The following is an 18,476-nucleotide window of genomic DNA, read 5'->3' as shown; positions in this document are numbered from 1 at the left end:
TTTTTCCAACTCGATTTTGACTGCTTTTGCATACTTGGGATTCAGTTTGTAAGCCCGTCCTCTGACCGGCTTAGCCCCCTCAACCAGAGGAATTGTGTGGACTCCTAGCTCTGCTGGGATTCCTTCCAAATCGTGGTAAGACCAGGCAAACACATCCTTGAAAGAGCGCACGAAAGAGATTACCAGGTCGAGTAGAGCGGGGTGATCCCATAACCAAGTGGCTAATAAGATGGGCTGATGGTTGTCAGGGCCGCCTAGGTTGACCTCTCTGACTGGGTCAGGCGGTGCAGTGGGCGAGGCTGCGTCAGAGGGAGAAGACCGTGCCGCCTCCGTTAGCTTCTGGACATTATGAGCTGGCGTTTGATCAATGTTGAAATCAGCATACTCTTCCTACAACCATCCTGATGGAAGCTCTGCAAATGGTAAATCCTCAGATACCTCAAAGTGCTCCGGCATGGGTGGAGAGTCAGATGGAGTAGAGGCTAAGGAAGGAGCTGGGGTGTTGGCCAACTCTTGCAAGGGAGACTTTTTCCCCCTTCTATGGTGGGTTATAGGCTCACCCAGGTCGACGGTTTCCATCAAGGGACCCTCTGAAGGATGGGCACCAGAGACCGGTCCACTTGGTTCTGGCTCACTTGGCTGACTGGGATTACTGGCTTCAGGGGTAGCTTCATGTGTAGGATCAGGGGGAGAGGGTGAATCTGTTGGCAAAGGTTGAAGAGAGACTACATAGCATGGCATCGAAGAGGTAGCTTCTAACCAGTGCAGTAAGTCTTCATCGGACCCATCAGGAGGGACCGGCTGCTCCAAGTCAGGGTTGGACTCTACTGACAAAGAGCTCTGCTAAATGACGAGATCCATACCTCCTTCGAGACGAATTTGTTGCATTGGAGAGCCAGGAGTATGTATCCACATGGCGTCGGTTCCCCAGTCGTGAAGTGCTTTCGTATGTCGCAACCATGGCCTACCAATCAACAAGGGATAACCTCCCTCTACCTCGGGAAGATTAACTACCACAAAATCCAAGTTAAAAGTGAAATCTTGTACCTTCAGAGGCACCTTGTCGACTATGCCCACTGGGTAGACTGTTCTCTGATCGGCCAATGTAACAGTGAAAGGAGCAGGTCGGGTAGGCTTTAGACCTAAGGCCATCATAGTGAATTCGGGCATCAAATTGATTAAATTGATTCCAAATCCTCCATCAACGATGACGCCGGATAGCTGGTGCCCAAGAATAGATACAGTGAGGCGAGGACTTTTATAATCGGTGAGGGGAGCAGATGGATAGGAAATCAAATAAGACTCTGAGGGCTGTACAGGGAGGTGCCCACCACTAGGCCCAGCCCCCGGGTAGAGAGACTGAATGACTGACAGGGTATCACTTCTAAGTGTTGCGTCGAGCCTTAGCATGTCGTATAGTGACACCTGTTGAAAAGTATTTTTCAAGATGGCTTCTGATGTGGGCTTGGCGCCTTCGAACTGGGCTCCCTTTGGGACCTTAATCTGTTCCAAGTCCGCCACTGCTTCCAAGAAGGCTCCATCAATGTCAGATAACAGTGAAGTTGGTTTGCTCTGAGCAATTTTGAAGGACTCGTCCTTTGGGTCAAATAGACCAGCTTGAGGAAGTGGGGACTGGCGAGGTGGACCTGTGGGGAGACTGAGACCAAGAGCTGCTCTTTGTGCCCTAGTAAGGACACGAGCAGGCTCCTCCACTTGCAGTGGCTTAACCACATGAGTAGCAGGTGATGGTTGAGTCACGGTGTTCACAGTAATCAAGTTTATCTTCGGGAAGGTGAATTCTTGCTGGTTCTGAGTCGAGCTTGAAGACGTGGATGCCCTTTGCGTGGGACAATCCTTACTGTAGTGATCCTTCGAATCAGGGCAATGACGACAAGGAGGGGACCCCCATATTCTCCGCATCTGTAGCAGAGTATGGGCCGATTGGAAGGACGAAACGGGGGACGAGGTGGTTGCTGCATGGAGTTGGAGGCTGAAGTGTAGAAGCTCTGAGGGGTTGAGGTGGCATTAGCATTATAAAAACTTTGAGTCGGGAAAGTACTTGACATACCTTGGACAGCAGGGGTATTGAGCAAAGGTGGCATGTAGTTGGGATGGCCGTAGTGGGAAACCATGTTGGATGCTGGTGCTAACCCCTGTTGGAGAGTAGGACCAAGTCTTTGCTGTATTTTGTGCAATCCCTTTATATAGTAGCAATCCTTATCTTCATGACCCGATTTTTCGCAGAAGTGGCAATAAGAGCGAAGGGGACAGTCCTGTGGAGGGTGTCCTGGAGAGCGGCATGAACTACACCATACCATAGCCTTAGTCTCCTGCTGAGACCTGAGCTCTTGTAACTCTCTTTTAAGTTGATCATAAGCCTCTTGATGTGGAGGCTTCTCCTGTCTGAGAGAGAAGGATCTCTCTTCGTGAAGGGCCCGCTGTAACTTGAGGGCTTCTAGTTCCCTTCTTAACGAAGTCAAGGGGTCCGATGGACTGTCCATGAGTACAGGGGCAGTATCTAACTGAGGAGAGTCAGTGAATTGCCTTCTTGCTCCCTCTATTCTAGTAGCAGTAGCAACAAAGTCCTCCAGACTGGCTTCAGGACGGAGACTTTCTCTGAGCTTTTGTTGAGAAGTCTTAGGCAGAGCCTTCTCTACCCACTTCTTCACCATGAATTCCCCTGGTTGCTGAGGCAGCTTGGCGACCAAGGACTTTGTTCTAGTCATGAGCTCTGCAAATGTCTCCTTGGGCTGGAGCAACAGGTTGGCCAACTCATCTAGAATCTTCTCTTGATAATCCCCTGGTCGGAAAGCTTCACAGAACTGCTGTCTTAACATGGTCCAAGTAGTAAAGTGGTTTTCAGCAAACTGACTGTACCATTTATATGCAAGACCATCCAAGGTGGACGGGAAGAGCACCAGGTATGCGTCTTCTCTGTTGAGGCCACGACCTCTGCAAAGAGAGACAAACCTTCGAGCATGGTCGTCTGCATCTTCTGCGGAGAGACCTTTAAAGGTAGGGAACTTGATGTTCACCTTTGCCAGAACACTTGTGAGCTCCTCCATGGCCCCTTGCTCCTGAGTTTGTTGCTCACTAGCTTGCTGTAACAGAATAGGGGAGAGCCTTACCGGAGAAGGTGACCTGGAGGATGTAGAACCGGTCGAAGGAATGGAGGTAGCCGTATGAGTAGGTATGGGTGATGGGGTTAATATGCTTCTACTGGGCACCAAGGGTTGACGTAGTCTGTGGTAGTACTTCAGAGGACTCAGTAGTGCACTTTGACGCTCCAAAGACCTCCTTGTATGTGTCATGCAGTAACCGCAAACCCCACCAAGCTTTGGGCAAGAAGACCTTCACTTGGGCAAGACAACCTTCACTTGGGTGAACATTGGTCTAGACTCTACTAGACCAGGGCGAGTGACTAGACCACCTGGCCTGGACCAGGACGAGGAAGGCCTGGACCAGGACGAGGAAGGACTAGACCAGGGACGAGAAGGACTAGACCAGGACGAGCATTGGGTGGACCAGGGCGAGAGAGGACCAGACCAACAAGGCGAGAGACTAGACCAACTAGATTAAGCTGTCAAGGGTGAAACTGGACGAGACCAACAGGCTACACAGGCGAAGCGAAGAAACCAGCTACTCAACAGAGTGAGACTTCAGTTGAGGTGCCCACCGTGATCGCCAAAATGAGAGCACCTGTAGCGCGGATAATGTGTCGTGCTCTCTATAGTGTGGGTGCCCCTCAGTGCAATGTGCGCGACAATCTCACTTCAAACAAATGGAAACTCTCTCAACAGAATGAAACACAGGAACAATGGATAACAACAACAGAGACACAACAGTGGACCAGAACATGCGGACTCGACTAGCTCAAAGAACCATGTACAGACTCAGGCGTGGCAGCACACTCAGCTCCAGCCCAGGACTCACAGGTACAAAATGGGGTGTCGAGGCTCAGATGTGCAGGGATGGTGAAGCAGTGCTCAGTGTAAGACCCGCTACCTAGACGACGAACCGACCATCTATATAAGATAACGATAATGACCCAACGGCTACTACTCATAGATACAATCATACAAAGCCACCAACGGCCCATAAATGTGAGCCAGCTAAGTGTGACATGGCCACATGTCCACTAGGCCACCATCCGTATCCCTGCCACGTGTCACTGCCCAGAGTGTCCGTCCAGTGTGAACAGACCAGACCAACTGTACTAACTGTCGCTGTGTCCTGTGAAAGTGACACTGTAGCCTGCTACAATCACTTGCAGGAGAAGGATCAAGATTTGTTTCAAGTCACTGTTTTTCTCAGAAGCAGTGCCATGCAATGTTGATGTCTACAGCTACCAAGCCGCACACTTCCAAGGACTTGGCAAGCTTTCAAGAAAATTTTTTCTCGAAGTTATATGGTTTCTGAACTCTTCCTACGGAGTGCAACTTCTGGCAAAGTGGGGTATCCTAAAATGCTTGCCATGGAAACCCTAGCAGATTATAACTTGAAGTTTCTCGACATCTCCCAGTAGATGTCTCTTCACGATCAGATGACTTTGGAGGTCCAGTGTGATTGCTATCTTGGAACTACCATCGCCGCCAAAGAACACTGTTTGTCCAAGAGCTGATGGACCATGTTGTGCTCGGCTACAACCCTATCGAATGAACCTAACCCTATTTTTTTTTGTGCGGGTTTCAGAATGGAAAGTCAATCGACTTTGCGAGCTTGACTGATATCGAGATTGCTTTTTAAGTTTGAAATCTGTTTGAGAACTTGTTTGGTGATCTTGTTTGAAATTTGTTTGAAATGGATGGTATCTGTTTTGAACCTGTCTTGGTGCCGATTTGAATTGTTTGACTCTGGTTTTAATACTGGTTTCAGTGATTGGTGATTTTACTCCTGGGTGGAGTAGTGAGAAATTATGTTTGAGAATGCTTGTTCATACTCATGGCCCATACCTATTTGCGGGGGGAGTATTGAATGATTGAAAAGTGTTGTTTTTACTCGTGGCTCGGAGTATTGTTGTTGTGACTCCCGGCCCGGACTAGGATGGTTATGCAGGAGGAGTATTAAGAAGTCTGAGCAGTGGTTACTCTCAGCACCTCCAAACGACGCAGGCTGCGGTCTAGGGGGCGTTTGGTTGTAAAAGGCCTCTATATCTCCCGGTCCGGACCTTTTTAGGTTATGCAGGAGGAGTGATGAGGGAGTCGTTGAATATCTCTTGGCCCGGACCTTGTTAGGTTATGCGGGAGGAGTGTTCATCGGCGGCTTTATGTTTCCATGTCTTGTAACATGCATATGTGAGTATTTGTGTTGCATTGTGATGTGCCAACTACTGAATATTCCTGATTGGATGAGATTGCCTAGGTATGTAATTTTAGTGCATCAAGACACCCGTGGAACATCAGTACGGTCTGGGTGTGATGGCTAATTTCACTACGCCGGAATATCAAGAGTTCCGATCTGGACGAAAAAAGAAGCTAACTCCTTGATCAAAAAAAGAGCCGAAAGGAGAAGCTAACTCCTTGATCAAAAGAGCAGAAAGGAGAAGCTAACTCCTTAATAAAAAGAGCAAACTCATGTCCCTCGGAATGACCCTCGGAAATTTTTGAGCTAACTTGAGTTGTTTTGCAGATATGCTGTAATCGCGGACGATTACTCTCTTTCAAGAAGGGGAGATGTAACAAACTGCTGACGTGTCAAAGCCTAAAGAATGGAGCCAACTTGCAGATGTGGGCCGAGGGGCCTAAACCCTAAGAAGAACAAGTAACAGAAGAAGAAGTCCTACCAACTTATGGGGACCCCGTTCGATGGGGCCCCAAGTGACAGGATTAAAATAAAGCAGGACCTGCGCACACACACAGAAACTGACGACGTGGCAGAATTCCAAAAATTACGCTTACATGATGACGTGGCAGGCTGTACGGATTTCCGCGTTTTGCGTTGGCTGATGACGTGGCAGGTTGTAAGGATTTCCGCGATTTACGTTGGCAGCTTTTTGGATTTGCTTTTGGACCATATGCTTTTAAGTTTGAAGACTTTTTACTGTAAACTGCTTTTTAGGCCAAGGGCCTTTAAATATGAGGTTAGGGCTCTGGCATGCTTCTGGAGAAGGTGCAGAGTTTGGGGTACCGGCTTGTACTGTGTTGATGCAATATAAAGAAATATCGAAAGGGGCGCCAAGGTTTGGGGCCAATACTCTCTGGGGTGGAATTCCGCCACTCCGTGTCGCGTGTCGTCTCTCTCTTTCAGTTCAGTTGTTATTGAAGTGCTAAAAGTCTGTTCAGTCTGTTCTTTTCTATTGGCACGTGGTGCCCGTCTTGTGACAGAGATACTCGTTCCAGAATAGATACTGGCTCACAAAGAAAGAAAAGTGAAAGGTAAAGTGATTCGGCAGTTTTTAGTGAAATTCAAGAACTATCCGACATTAGATGCGAAGTGGATGGAGGAGGAGGACCTAGCAGATACTCCTCAGATATTGGAACTTTACCTTGAGGCTTTCGATCTAGTTGCGTCTATTCTGAGAGATCTAGGAGATCAGCACGGTTGAATTGGTGCAGCGGGACTGCACAAGAGGGGAGTTACTCCGCTTCTTTGTCACAGATTACCCAGATGGAATAAAGTCATTGATTTTTTGTTGGATTTCAAGGATATTGATGTGCTCACAGTATTCTGCTTTATGACTTTATGAATGAAGAACTTTGAAATGTGAATCTCCGAAAATGAATCTGATTTATGTGTACTCTCTCTCATGTGATTTTGTTTGATTGCAGGATTGAAAGACGAAATGACTGTAGCATTTCGGTATTGAGATTCTATGGACATCATCGCAATAAGAATTAGTTAATCTGACATCATTGAGGTTCGGTGTGGATCTAGATGCAATTGCTAAACACGGGTGTGGATCTAGATGCAATTGCTAAACACGTTGCCAGATTCATGGTCCTAGATCTCGATAGATTGTGGGATTTGATTTGAATGTGATTTGATGTTTAGTGACTCTTATCTTTGTGCAAGTGCTGGATTTGTGTCGTCTAGTGCGTCGGTACTTAGAGTCAGTGTCTATTAAATTGGTTTATGGCTTCTGCCTGATTTTGCAGGTAGAATTGAGGGCGATTACAGTTCTTTCAAGAGGGAGTATGTCACAAAATAATGACGTGGCATGTCCGCCCGGAAATTGACTACAATTAAAGGTATGAGTTGTTGCAACTTATAGGGTCCCGTCTGATGGGCCTTGGGGACACTAGCGAATAAAGAGAGAGAGAGAGAGAGAGAGAGATCACGAAAGATGCTGACGTGGCAGCTGTACGGATGCTCTGCATTTTGCGATGACTAATGACGTGGCAGTTGTACGAAATTTCGTGATTTGCGCTGAGCGTCAGCTTTTGGGAATGATGCTTTTGAGTTCGAAGCTTTTCATGTACTGCTTTTGAGAGCCCATGGGGCCTTTAAATATGTACTAAGAGGCACTCAGTCTTGCTGACGAGCAACTGAGCAGAGAGGACCCTCGAACTCTGTTACTTTGCTCAAGCATTAATATAAAAATAAATACTGAAAGGGTTGCCAGACTTTGGGGTTAAACTTCTGGGCACGGAACTACGTCGGGCCGTGTCGACTCAAGTGAATTGTGATTAAATTCGTGAAGTACGTGATTCTCTCGTGTGTCATGCCAGATTCCCGACTTGGGGTGTCCACGTCTGTTACAAAAAACGAACTCTTGTTTCTAAATCTCCTCCTCTTGTCGTTTCTTCTTCATCCCACTCCATAGTTTGCCATTGTAGGTTTGTGTAGGACCGGTTTGCTTGTTAGAACAGCAAACAATTGCTGCTCGGATATCATTGTAACGGGAGAGCACCACGTGCGAAGTGAAAAGAACAGAATGGAACAGACTTTTAGCACTTCAAACAACTTGAAAACACACACACACACACACACACACACACACACAGATTCACTGAGTGGTAGAGTGCATTGGCCGCAAAACCCTGGTGCCCCTTTTGGTATTTCTTTTATATTGCTTCCCCGAGGTACACGACTGGGTGCTCTACTTTGCTTTTTGCAAATCTGGAATGCCAGAGTGTGACCCGTCTTTACATATTTAAAGGCCCTTGGCCTCTTAAAAGCAATTTCATAAAAAGCTACAACTTTTAAAAGCTCTGCTATCTAAAATCTCTTCTCCCAAAAGCTAGAGCTCTTGGCGTAAATCATGCATGTGCCACGTCAGCGTTGGTTCTGCGATTTGCGATAGCATCCATACAATTGACACGTCAACACTCTTTGCGCAATTTTGGGTATCCTTCTGCTTTAGGTTTTAGGCCCCTTGGCCACCATCTTCAAAGTTGGTCAGGGTTAGCTTTAAAAACCCTAACCCATCGTCCATCTGCTACCACGTCACCAACTTGTGACAATGCAATTGTCTGTATAGTTGCCACATCAGCACTCTTTGCGCAATTTTGGTTCCCTTTTGCTTTAGGTTTTAGGCCCATTGGCCACCATCTTCAAAGCTGGTTAGGGTTATGTTTAAATACTTGAACCCATCGGCCATCTACCGCCACGTCACCAACTTGTGATAGAGCACATCGATCCCTATAGAATAGAGAGGGGCTAGGGCATGATGACGCTTCTTGATTCTAGAGGATTTGTAGTTTCTCCTCCATCAACTCTGCGACATACCCTCGAAGCACCCTCAACAGAACCTCCCGATTCTATAGAGCTTCCAGCGGTTTCTAAACTGCATGTTGCAAGCTTTGTTGCCTCTAAGGTTTTCCCCCTCCGACAACAGAAAGCACAAGAGCCTCCTCTCGACAACTTACAGAGTCTTCTATTCCAATCGGGGGAGTTTTTAGGAACATGGTGCAACCATTCGACTCCAAGCTTGGGATTAAGACAGGTAGATTCAGAGGCATACCAGCAGACAGGAGGATATGTCAGTTATGCCATGCAGAGCCAGAGACAGAGTTTCACTTCGTATGTCATTGCACAGTCTACTATGAGATTCGGGGACGCTTTCACTGTTTATTCAGAGATGGTTTTGACTCGTTAGATAGAGTCATGAGATATCAGGATCAGAGATGTCTCGGATTTTTTCTAATTGAGATACAGAGACATAGAGACTCTCTATTGAGAGGACATAGACAGAGATAGTCCCAGAGACGCATCTCAGATTTCTTCAGTCCGAGTACCACAGAGGCAGAGGGGCCACCACCACCACAGAGCTCGGTTCCCACCCATACACACACCAATGGTACTCTCATTGACCGAGCTTTAGAGTTGGGGAGATCGAGACGACCACGATTGAGGAGGGGAGCCACGCAGCACCGACGGAGATTGCAGCAGAGGATCCACAGGATTCTAGCGGAACACCCAGAGTGTCGATCAGGATAGGCTTCATGTTACTACTATATTGTATCATGGTGACACTTATCCCCACTCTGTACCTTTGTGGCATTATACCATTGCTCAGCTTACCAGCCACCCATAGGAGTCGTTAGCACTCCTATCTCAGTTTCTAGTTTGTAGTTTTCTTTGTTTGTACCCAGACTTGGTAATAGACTCACCATTGTAATCAGTTTGGTCTCATAGGTCATTTTGGCCTTTTGTAGACGTTAATATATCATTTCATTTCATCTCTCTCTCTCTCTCTCTCTCTCTCTCTCTCTCTCTCTCTCTCTCTCTGCCCCTCATGCGTTCTGTGAAGCTAATTTGTAGGTCGTTGTCAGGGCCCTCTTGCAAGCAGGCGCACATGCTCTCCAGTGATTGCACTGCCTTGCTCGTTTAGATTTCAGCAGTGCAGAACCTGCAGAAATTTCTCAGAGTTTGAGTAATTTCAGAGGGGCAGGAAATTTTCAGACTTTCAGAAATTCAGTAGTGCAGAGATTCTCAGATTTTCAGTAATTTCAGAATTGCAGAGAATGTAGATAGGTGTGGCATAAGCATGTACGCGTGATGTGGGAGGCACAATACACATGTGTGCATAATGAGGAAACACGCATCTGCATAGTGTGGTCTTCTTTACCCTTTTTTCTCTCTACCTCTCCCTCTCCCATTGTGCTTCTCGAACATGAAGAAGCAAGTGGACAAGGACGACCCTTTGGAGCAGGCCATTCAAAAATGCAAAGATGAAATGTGCGAGACCATCAACAAAATTAACCGTCACCTCCTAGGCACAATAAAGACGCTCGAAGAACGCGTGTCAGCTCAGTAAAGCAAGATAAACACACTTGAAAGTCGTGTGGATGTCCAAGATGCAGAGATTGCGTTACTCAAGGAGCTTGCAGACGTGCAATCACAAAACACACTCGAAGAGGGAGAGCTTCAACCCGCAGTATTTGAAGAATTCAACACGATCAAAGAGTAATGTGCGAGACCATCAACAAAATTAACCACCACCTCCTAGGCACAATAAAGACGCTCGGAGAACGCGTGTCGGCTCAGTAAAGCAAGATAAACACGCTTGAAAGTCGTGTGGCAATCACAAAACACACTTGAAGAGGGAGAGCTTCAACCCTTAGTATTTGAAGAACTCAAGGAGCTTGCAGAGGTGCAATCACAAAACACACTTGAAGAGGGAGAGCTTCGACCCTCAGTATTTGAAGAACTCAACACGATCAAAGAGTAAGTGCGGGCCATCAAAGAGGGGGAGGAGCAACGCAAAGAAATAACTACTTCTTGGGTGGATGTTATCACAAAGACTCAACGGAAAGTGAACATGGCTGAGAAATGGATCCCGGTTGCCAAGAAAGGGAAAGGCAAGGAGACAAGGTCCACACCTACCTTATTAACTCGACACTAGAAGAGGAGCAAAGGAGACGTATGTGTGCCTTATATGTGAGAATTTGTGCCCTTAAAGACAAAGATAATGTGGATGAAGAGGTAAAAGAACTCATGACTATGATGGGGATTAATGAGCCGAGCTTGGAGAGTGGGCAATATGAAAAATGGCAACAATGGGGAAACCTCGAAGGAAAGGGCACTTATCGTGTGTTTCCCCTCCACGGAAGCAAAGGACTTTTTGAAGAAGAGACCAACTCTTAAGTAGACGGGCATCTTTCTCGGGGAGGACTGCACCCTCTCGCAGATTGCTCATATGCAGGAGGTAATGCCAAATATTAGGGCGGCAAGGGAAAAAGGAAAGATCGCTTTTAATCGGGATGGAAGAGTGGTGATATTGGAGCGATGCTCTGCATGACAGTGCGAGAACTATGGGACCACACTCAAATTTGCCACTTGGAATTGTAACGGATCCCTACGCCTTGGTGTGGGTGCTTTTGAGGATAGTTTCACTGGGAGGGACATCGTCTTCTACTTTGAGACACACCAGGCCACTGGGCAGTCTATGCCACATGTCAGAGGATACAAATGGGAGACAGCTTGCAGACAGGAGACTCTATTAGAGCACAGAGGACGGGGCTTCGGGGGGGTGACAATTTTATTCAGGGAGGAGTTGCAGCCATTGGTATACATAGCTCGCAGGGATGAGTAGGCTAGGTACTGTGGGTGAGACTCTGGACAGAGACAAGCAGATATCTCTACATTGTTATTTGCTACTTTCCACCGAGTACATCAATATATGCACCACGTAGAGAACATTCCCCCTTTTCTATTTTGGATGATGACATATGGGAGTTCTTTGGGGATGGTGACATTATCATCCTAGGGAACTTCAATGCTAGGACTGACCATCACTAGACGGTATTTTATGATACTTCAGAGGAGATGTTGAAGCCTATCTAGATTATTACAAGATGTGGAGCATACTGAGTGTAGACGGCACTTGATAGACATGGGGACTGCACATGGATTGACCATTTTGAACGGCCTACAGAGATTTCCCGCTGGGGGAGGCTTTACATGCTTTCCACAGCCAGCACAGTGGATTATGTCATGGCACAGCTGAGCTTTATCTCTAATATCCAGGACCTCACAGTTGGACCTGGCTTCCGCATTGCACTATGGAGTTCAGATATGGGGGCCTTCTTTGGACCATCATGGGAGGTTGGGTCGCACTGATTGATGGAGAGGCATGGAGAAGCCTCTGGTCTCCATGATCTCGCGGCTTATTAGAGCCAAGGCTTTGGTACCACTTGACCTTATTCGAGCAGCTAGCTGCCCCCTCACTAGTGGTTGAGGCGCTCATCAGATCAGTCTCCTTTATACACCACTTATGGGACCTCCCAAAGATAGATATGTCCGCTAAGCACTTGAGTCCTCTCGACAATTAGCGATGCAAGGAGATATAGCATGCCGATATGGGGAGATGACATCATGGTTTCAGGGATTATGGGTTCAGCATGGACAGATTACCCACCTTCTAGGATGCACCCTCTTTGATTCTTACACAGTTCGAGATCACCAGGCTCATCCGCCAAGACCTGACTCATCTAGATACCAGGAGGACTTGGATATAGCCGGCACAAGAACTGGGCACGAAGATGGCTTTCTATTGAGAGCATCTTCTCCAGCTTACTGAGGATGGTTTTGTGACGAGGTCCAAATACATGGACACCCACTTATCTCATGGGATACGATGCGCTATTGGCCAGATATGCACATCTTCGCACCAACTTCAGGTCGAGATTGGTAGATACAGTGGAGTACCAACAGAGGCTAGGACATATCCCCTATGTCACATGGAGCCTGAGACAGAGTTGCACTACACATGCCATTGCCTAGTTTACTATGAGATATGAGGCCACTTTCAGACCTGTTCAGAGAGGGCTTTGGACCACTCTCTAGCGTCATGGGGTATGAGGACCAAAGATGCCTGAGATTGTTCTTGCTCGAGCTACGCAGACATAGAGAGAGCCTGATGAGAGGAGAGGCTAGCCAATCTTAGAGGCGGATCACAGACTTCTTTAGAGCGGACACTGGGCAGCCGGAGGAGCAGCTACCACAACAGAGCTCACATTCTCCTTGCACTAGAGGCACGCTGATCGATCGAGCGACTGAGCTAGGGAGATCCAGACGCCCACGACTGCGGGGGACTATGCAACATCGACGAAGGCTGCATCAGAGGATTTGGCTCACTTTGGCCCGACGTGCACACCACCCGGTCAAACTACTAACCATGGAGGAGATTGATGAGATCCGCTAGCGACCGATGATATATCTCCTGTGATTTAGCTCTTTTGAGGATTGTACACCGTGCTCATCTTGTACCAACCTTTGTATCAGCTCTTACCCATTATTATATCCACACACACACACACACACACACACACACACACACAGTGTGTTATATTAGCTCTCATTCACCACTTTCACTCCCCCCTTGCTCATATTCTACGCAGTTCCATTTCAGCACCTTTTCTTTTTTATTTTTGTACTCAGACATCGTATCAGATTCACCGCGTTGTAACTTTTTGGTCTCATAGGTCATTTTGGCCTTTTGAAGACGTTAATTTAACATTTCATTTCATTTCATTTCTCTTTCAACCTTGGCTTTGTAGGTTCTACTCAAAGCAACATTAGTAGAATTTATGGCAGAGGAGTACAGAGACATTGTATCAGAAACCACGTTGTAACTTTTTGGTCTCATAGGTCATTTTGGCCTTTTGAAGACGTTAATATAACATTTCATTTCATTTCATTTCCCTCTCAACCTTGGTTTGTAGATTCTACTCAAAGCAACATTTGTAGAATTTATGGCAGAGGAGTACACAGACACGTAATGTCTAGGTAATACAAGCATTTATCTTACTGTCAGGAGCTACATATCCACCATAGCCATACATGAACGGTCGTAGACCATTCCATTATTTCTCAATTGTAGCAGGCTGTCATGAGCCCTCATCTTGGTAAAAAGAATAAATGAGAAATTTGATTTCTCCTATTTGTAAATCATCAAAGAATCCTTAGATGGGCCATCTCTAAAAGAAGTAGGTATTTTGAGTGGATATTAAAAGGTCTTTTTATTATACTGCGATGAGTGTGCACTCAATTTTTCTTGCTTACCGAGTTTGATATTAATCTAACTTGCTTTCCCTCCTATCTTTTCGCTCAATCAATTCTTGAGCAGAAAAAAAATAAGCAGTATAATTAACATGCCTCTTAAGGACATGTGAGGATATCTGACCAGACCTTGCAGGTTGCATAACCCATCCCTTGTATGGACTACAAGCTGAGCGGCAGTTTTAATGTGAGGTGGTGACATCAGCATCTTTAGCCATCCACCTCCTACAGCAAAGCCATGCTAAGGCTGGGGAGAGAGAGAGAAGGAAAGAAAGCTTTATAACGTTGTCTAGAAGCTGAAGTCAGCCTATCTTGAGCAGAAAAAAAATAAGCAGTATAATTAACATGCCTCTTAAGGACATGTGACGATATCTGACCAGACCTTGCAGGTTGCATAACCCATCCCTTGTATGGACTACAAGCTGAGCGGCAGTTTTAATGTGAGGTGGTGACATCAGCATCTTTAGCCATCCACCTCCTACAGCAAAGCCATGCTAAGGCTGGGGAGAGAGAGAGAAGGAAAGAAAGCTTTACAACGTTGTCTAGAAGCTGAAGTCAGCCTATGAAACAGATTAATATACATGAGTATGTCTTTGGACTATCCAGAAAAAAGGACAAAAGGTACAAAATAAACTGCTACTGCAATAAGCTAGGCTGGAAGGTGGGGTGATGATGAAGGTGGGATGGAGCTCTAAGTCTATGGGTATGAAACAATATGCTGAGGGAGTACAATCGTGATATGCATATACCCTAGCTCCATCCGGTACTAAAGTGAGGGTGTTTGATCACAACCTTTCTTGCCAGATTTGATCGACACTTTATAGACAGGTTCTGTTCAGGACCAAGACAACATTTTTACAGTTTATCAGGTAGTAGAGTGGGCAGGATGGCCTACTGCTATCCTCGTCCTCGATTTTGAGAAAGCTTATGATAGAGTGGACTGATTGGACGGGCTTTCTTGCTAGATGGATTGGAGGAGTTTCAGCATTGTATCGATCTGGTAGCAGTGCAATCTCGATTGGGGCTTTTGTTGGGCTGTCTTTTCAACTGTCTTGCTCTGTACTCCTCTACTTATTTCTGTTCTTTGTCGAGATGTCTTCTTACTTGCGACGAGTTCCAGAGCAGGGACTGCGCATGCATGAGCCAGAGTTCAAGGGTGTTTCTTTGCTGGACCAGGAGTATGCAGATGTTAGTCATTTGTGTCTTTTTTGAGTACACTATATTATCAATTTGATATCATTTGTGTTTGCTTCCCCCACATTTCTGCTTTCTTCTTTAGAAGGCCCTCCTGAAATCTCACCTTGTTCTTGTTCTGGTCTTGTCATCTGAATGTTCATAACCATTGTTTGTGGATTGACGAGCAGGATCAAACACGGGGCAAGAGGGAAACACCATCCGAGTATTATGAGACTGTCTGCTGGGGATGTGGGCTTTCGGTAGAGTGCGCTTTTGTACATCCAGCCTTTATGTGCAGCTGGTGTGGGGCAATTTCATATCGCAATAAGCAAGTCAAGAAGCAAGGACGGTGCACAGGCTGCTATCATGTGCTGGATCGCATACTTGTATCTATCATTGTCTGCATAGTAATACTAGTCATTGGTACGTATTGCAAGATCGGTGCTTATAAAGTTTCTGTTATCATTGAGGTAACCTGCTGCTATGTGCAGGCGGTGGAGTTTGGGCTGTGTTTCCAATTTTATGCCCGGAGCTAGGCTTCACATTCTTTTTCCACACATTGCTTACAGGCATTTTCTCCTTCAACACGCTGTTTAACTATTGTGTCGCAGCGTTTGTGCAAGCAGGGCCTTTACCAGACATAGCTTGGGGAAGTGTTGATTGTGTAAGTGAAGGTAGCTTACAGGGATATCGATTTTGTGAGATTTGCCACAAACCAAAACCACCAAAAGCACACCATTGCCGAGCTTGCAATGCCTGTGTGAATGAAATGGACCATCATTGTCCCTTCGTAAGCTCTTTCTGCTGTTGTCTTCTTAACGGTTTCTTGTTGATTGGGCATGTTCTCATACTCCATTTTCTCCAAATTTTCAGATTGGAAACTGTGTTGGGGCGGCAAATCACAGACCTTTCGTACTTTTTCTTTTGTTCGCTGTGCTGAGCAACGTGTATGTATTTCTCATGTCACTAGCTGCAATTGTGGAGATTTGGAAGACCCAAGTTGATATGCCAGAAGTTTTTGGAGTTGCCTCCAGTAGCCAGGTAATGGTTGTTATCGCAACATATCTGCAGGCATTGCTTGGAAGCTCCATCTCGTCCTCTGTGAGGGCCCTTGGACTATTGTATCTTGTTGCTGTCAGCCTCTCAGTGACAATTGGTGTGGGGCTGCTACTACACCACCACATGCGGCAGCTTTATGATGGTGATACCTTTATAGAAACACTTCAACGTGAAAGTGGTGTGAAAAGGGGATTGTTACCACAAGGGGAATGGAAGAATTTTCAAAGAGTGTTTGGACATGGGAATCCACTTTTCTGGGTACTGCCCAGACTTGTTACTGGTTCAAATGGGAAGGTGCATGACAAATGAATGCCTGTGCTGATTGCCTGTGGTTATCATATGCACAAATTTTCTATTTAAGATGCTCGAAGAGACAATCGTTCAGGCGCACATCTATGATGATGGGGTTCACAAGTCCCAACAATTTATGTGAAGTGGTCCTTTGTGCACAACCAGAGTACCTGTCCCCCTGTGATTGGTGAAGAAGAAGAAGAAGAATTTTAACGACGTAGAAAACAATCTCAAGAGGCATCCAAGATCTATCCGACGAGTCTTGAACTCAAGACCTGTTGTTCACGAGGGAACTGGGTTAACCAATCTACCACACTTCGGGTGAATGGGGCTCACGTATGTTGACACCTCTGTCAACTTGTTGCATAGCATGTTACCTCTAGAGCACGCCAATTTAAAGACATTTTTTTCATGTAATCTAGTGTTCTTGACCCGATCAGAGTAAGCCGGTTTTTGCTTTTTCCTAGTTTTTTTATTTTGAGTTATTGAATTGCTGCCCTTGATTAAACGTGAAATCTGGTTTTGCTTTTATTTCCTCCTGGCAAGAAATGTTTAAAGAAGCTAGCTTTTTGTTTCAACTCTGACAAGTAATAAATACATCACAGTTTCATAGGTCTATATATTTTTATGATATAGAACTGGGGATTTTGATAAGTCCTGTTGGTATGCAGCATCCAAAGCTTTTAGGATCAGGAAGCTAATTCTGCCATCACTTTTACAACTTGTGGCGCTAAACCTGTATGCTTATTGATACTAACACTAGCTGTTTAAAATATTCTATGTATATATAATTGCATACTACGATTTTTCTGTTTTTATGGTAGGAAAGGAAAGCACAATTGCAGAATCTTAACTCTGGATTATGAAACAGGTTTGTGGTTTTCAAAATTCTAGAAGTGTTGTTTTTCTCCATAAACACAGTTACAAACAGAGTCATTGGAAAACAAAGACATATCGGGGTTGTAGGACAGGTCAAGGCATGCGGGAATCACGCTTACATCGATGGCCCACCCACATGAGTTGCCCAGACCATAGTCCTTAATTTTTCATCTTAGATGTGCAATAGAATCCTAAACAAGTGGCACCTATCAATGTCTTTGGTTCGTATTTATCGTATATCTTGTAATCTCTATAGACATTTAGGTGTCAAGGTTTCCTTGTCATTACCAGTATAAGTAGTTGCAATCCTTGTGAGAACCACTATAAGTGTCATTACCACTTTTGATTATGATGTAGGTACTATTTCTTCTTCTTTTTTTGGTGGAAATAATGATGTTATTATCTCATAATGTCGCCAAATGATATAACCGATGGGCTTCCTATAAGGTATGTCACTTTGAATACATCCGGCATGTAATGAGACTCCATTTCTAACGGTGGACCATGGGAGAGAGTGTGGCCACTTAAATTTTGGAAAGTGTGGCATTTCTACAAGTTCACCTCCTAAAGAGAAACCAATATTGAAAATGCTCAAGCACAATTTTGAGAGGTTTTCAAAGTTTAGGGGACCACAAGCCTAGTGTGACTTGTCTTTCAAACTTGAGCTAACCTGATGGGCTTGTGCATCCAAGAATATCTATTCTTCAAATAGAAGAGGACATTCACATTTACATTGGAGAAGCTTTAATACTGTCATACCTTTGCATAATTGGGGTGTTAGCTCAAAAATGCTTAGCATGATTGAGGTAGTCATGTAAAGCCATTGATACGAAGTAGAGTTTCTGAAATATAGTTAGAATTGGTGTCCATGAGATCAATATCTTGAATATCAATAAAATTACAATAAAATGAAAACTCCAAGGTCCATACATTTGGTGTCTTTATATCGACTTTGACACTAGCAACTTGTACACTTTTACTACTTACCTTCTAAATTGTGCGGGCACTAGTTCAAATAAGCTATAAAATGGTATGAGTGAGATAACAAAATTTATTCATAAAAAGAGACTCTCTCTCTCAAATTGGATAGATCTTTGAGGTCTCTTGGGATTGTTCCTACGAAGTTA

The 18,476-nt window shown here is 45.3% G+C and overlaps 2 protein-coding genes across 3 annotated transcripts in view; both read left to right on the top strand.

Annotated features, from left to right (window-relative positions):
* LOC147444608 (DHHC-type zinc finger family protein) overlaps positions 1 to 16,932 on the top strand; it is a 33,434-nt gene extending 16,502 nt beyond the window's left edge. The window contains exons 1-4 of one of the 2 annotated variants that reach the window (XM_086527158.1): positions 7,087 to 7,187; positions 15,309 to 15,543; positions 15,612 to 15,910; positions 15,994 to 16,932. In XM_086527158.1, the coding sequence (XP_086383284.1) occupies positions 15,411 to 15,543; positions 15,612 to 15,910; positions 15,994 to 16,488 (927 nt within the window). In that variant the 5' untranslated portion in view covers positions 7,087 to 7,187; positions 15,309 to 15,410 and the 3' untranslated portion in view covers positions 16,489 to 16,932. Of the gene's footprint in view, positions 1 to 7,086; positions 7,188 to 15,308; positions 15,544 to 15,611; positions 15,911 to 15,993 lie in introns of those variants that run through there. The other variant, XM_086527157.1, reaches the window with a different exon arrangement.
* Positions 16,796 to 17,645, top strand: LOC147444607 (uncharacterized). The gene is made up of 4 exons (XM_086527159.1): positions 16,796 to 16,911; positions 17,107 to 17,208; positions 17,295 to 17,341; positions 17,442 to 17,645. Exons 1-4 carry the CDS (start codon positions 16,796 to 16,798, stop codon positions 17,510 to 17,512), a joined length of 336 nt encoding a protein of 111 aa, XP_086383285.1. The 3' UTR covers positions 17,513 to 17,645.
* Positions 17,646 to 18,476: the final 831 nt, after the last annotated feature.

The sequence above is a fragment of the Adiantum capillus-veneris genome, chromosome 13, assembly GCF_014529385.1.
Source record: "Adiantum capillus-veneris isolate H3 chromosome 13, ASM1452938v2, whole genome shotgun sequence".
NCBI classification, from domain to species: domain Eukaryota; kingdom Viridiplantae; phylum Streptophyta; class Polypodiopsida; order Polypodiales; family Pteridaceae; genus Adiantum; species Adiantum capillus-veneris.
The sequence above is the reverse complement of the archived record's forward strand: the minus strand, read 5'-3'. Positions and strand labels throughout refer to the sequence as shown.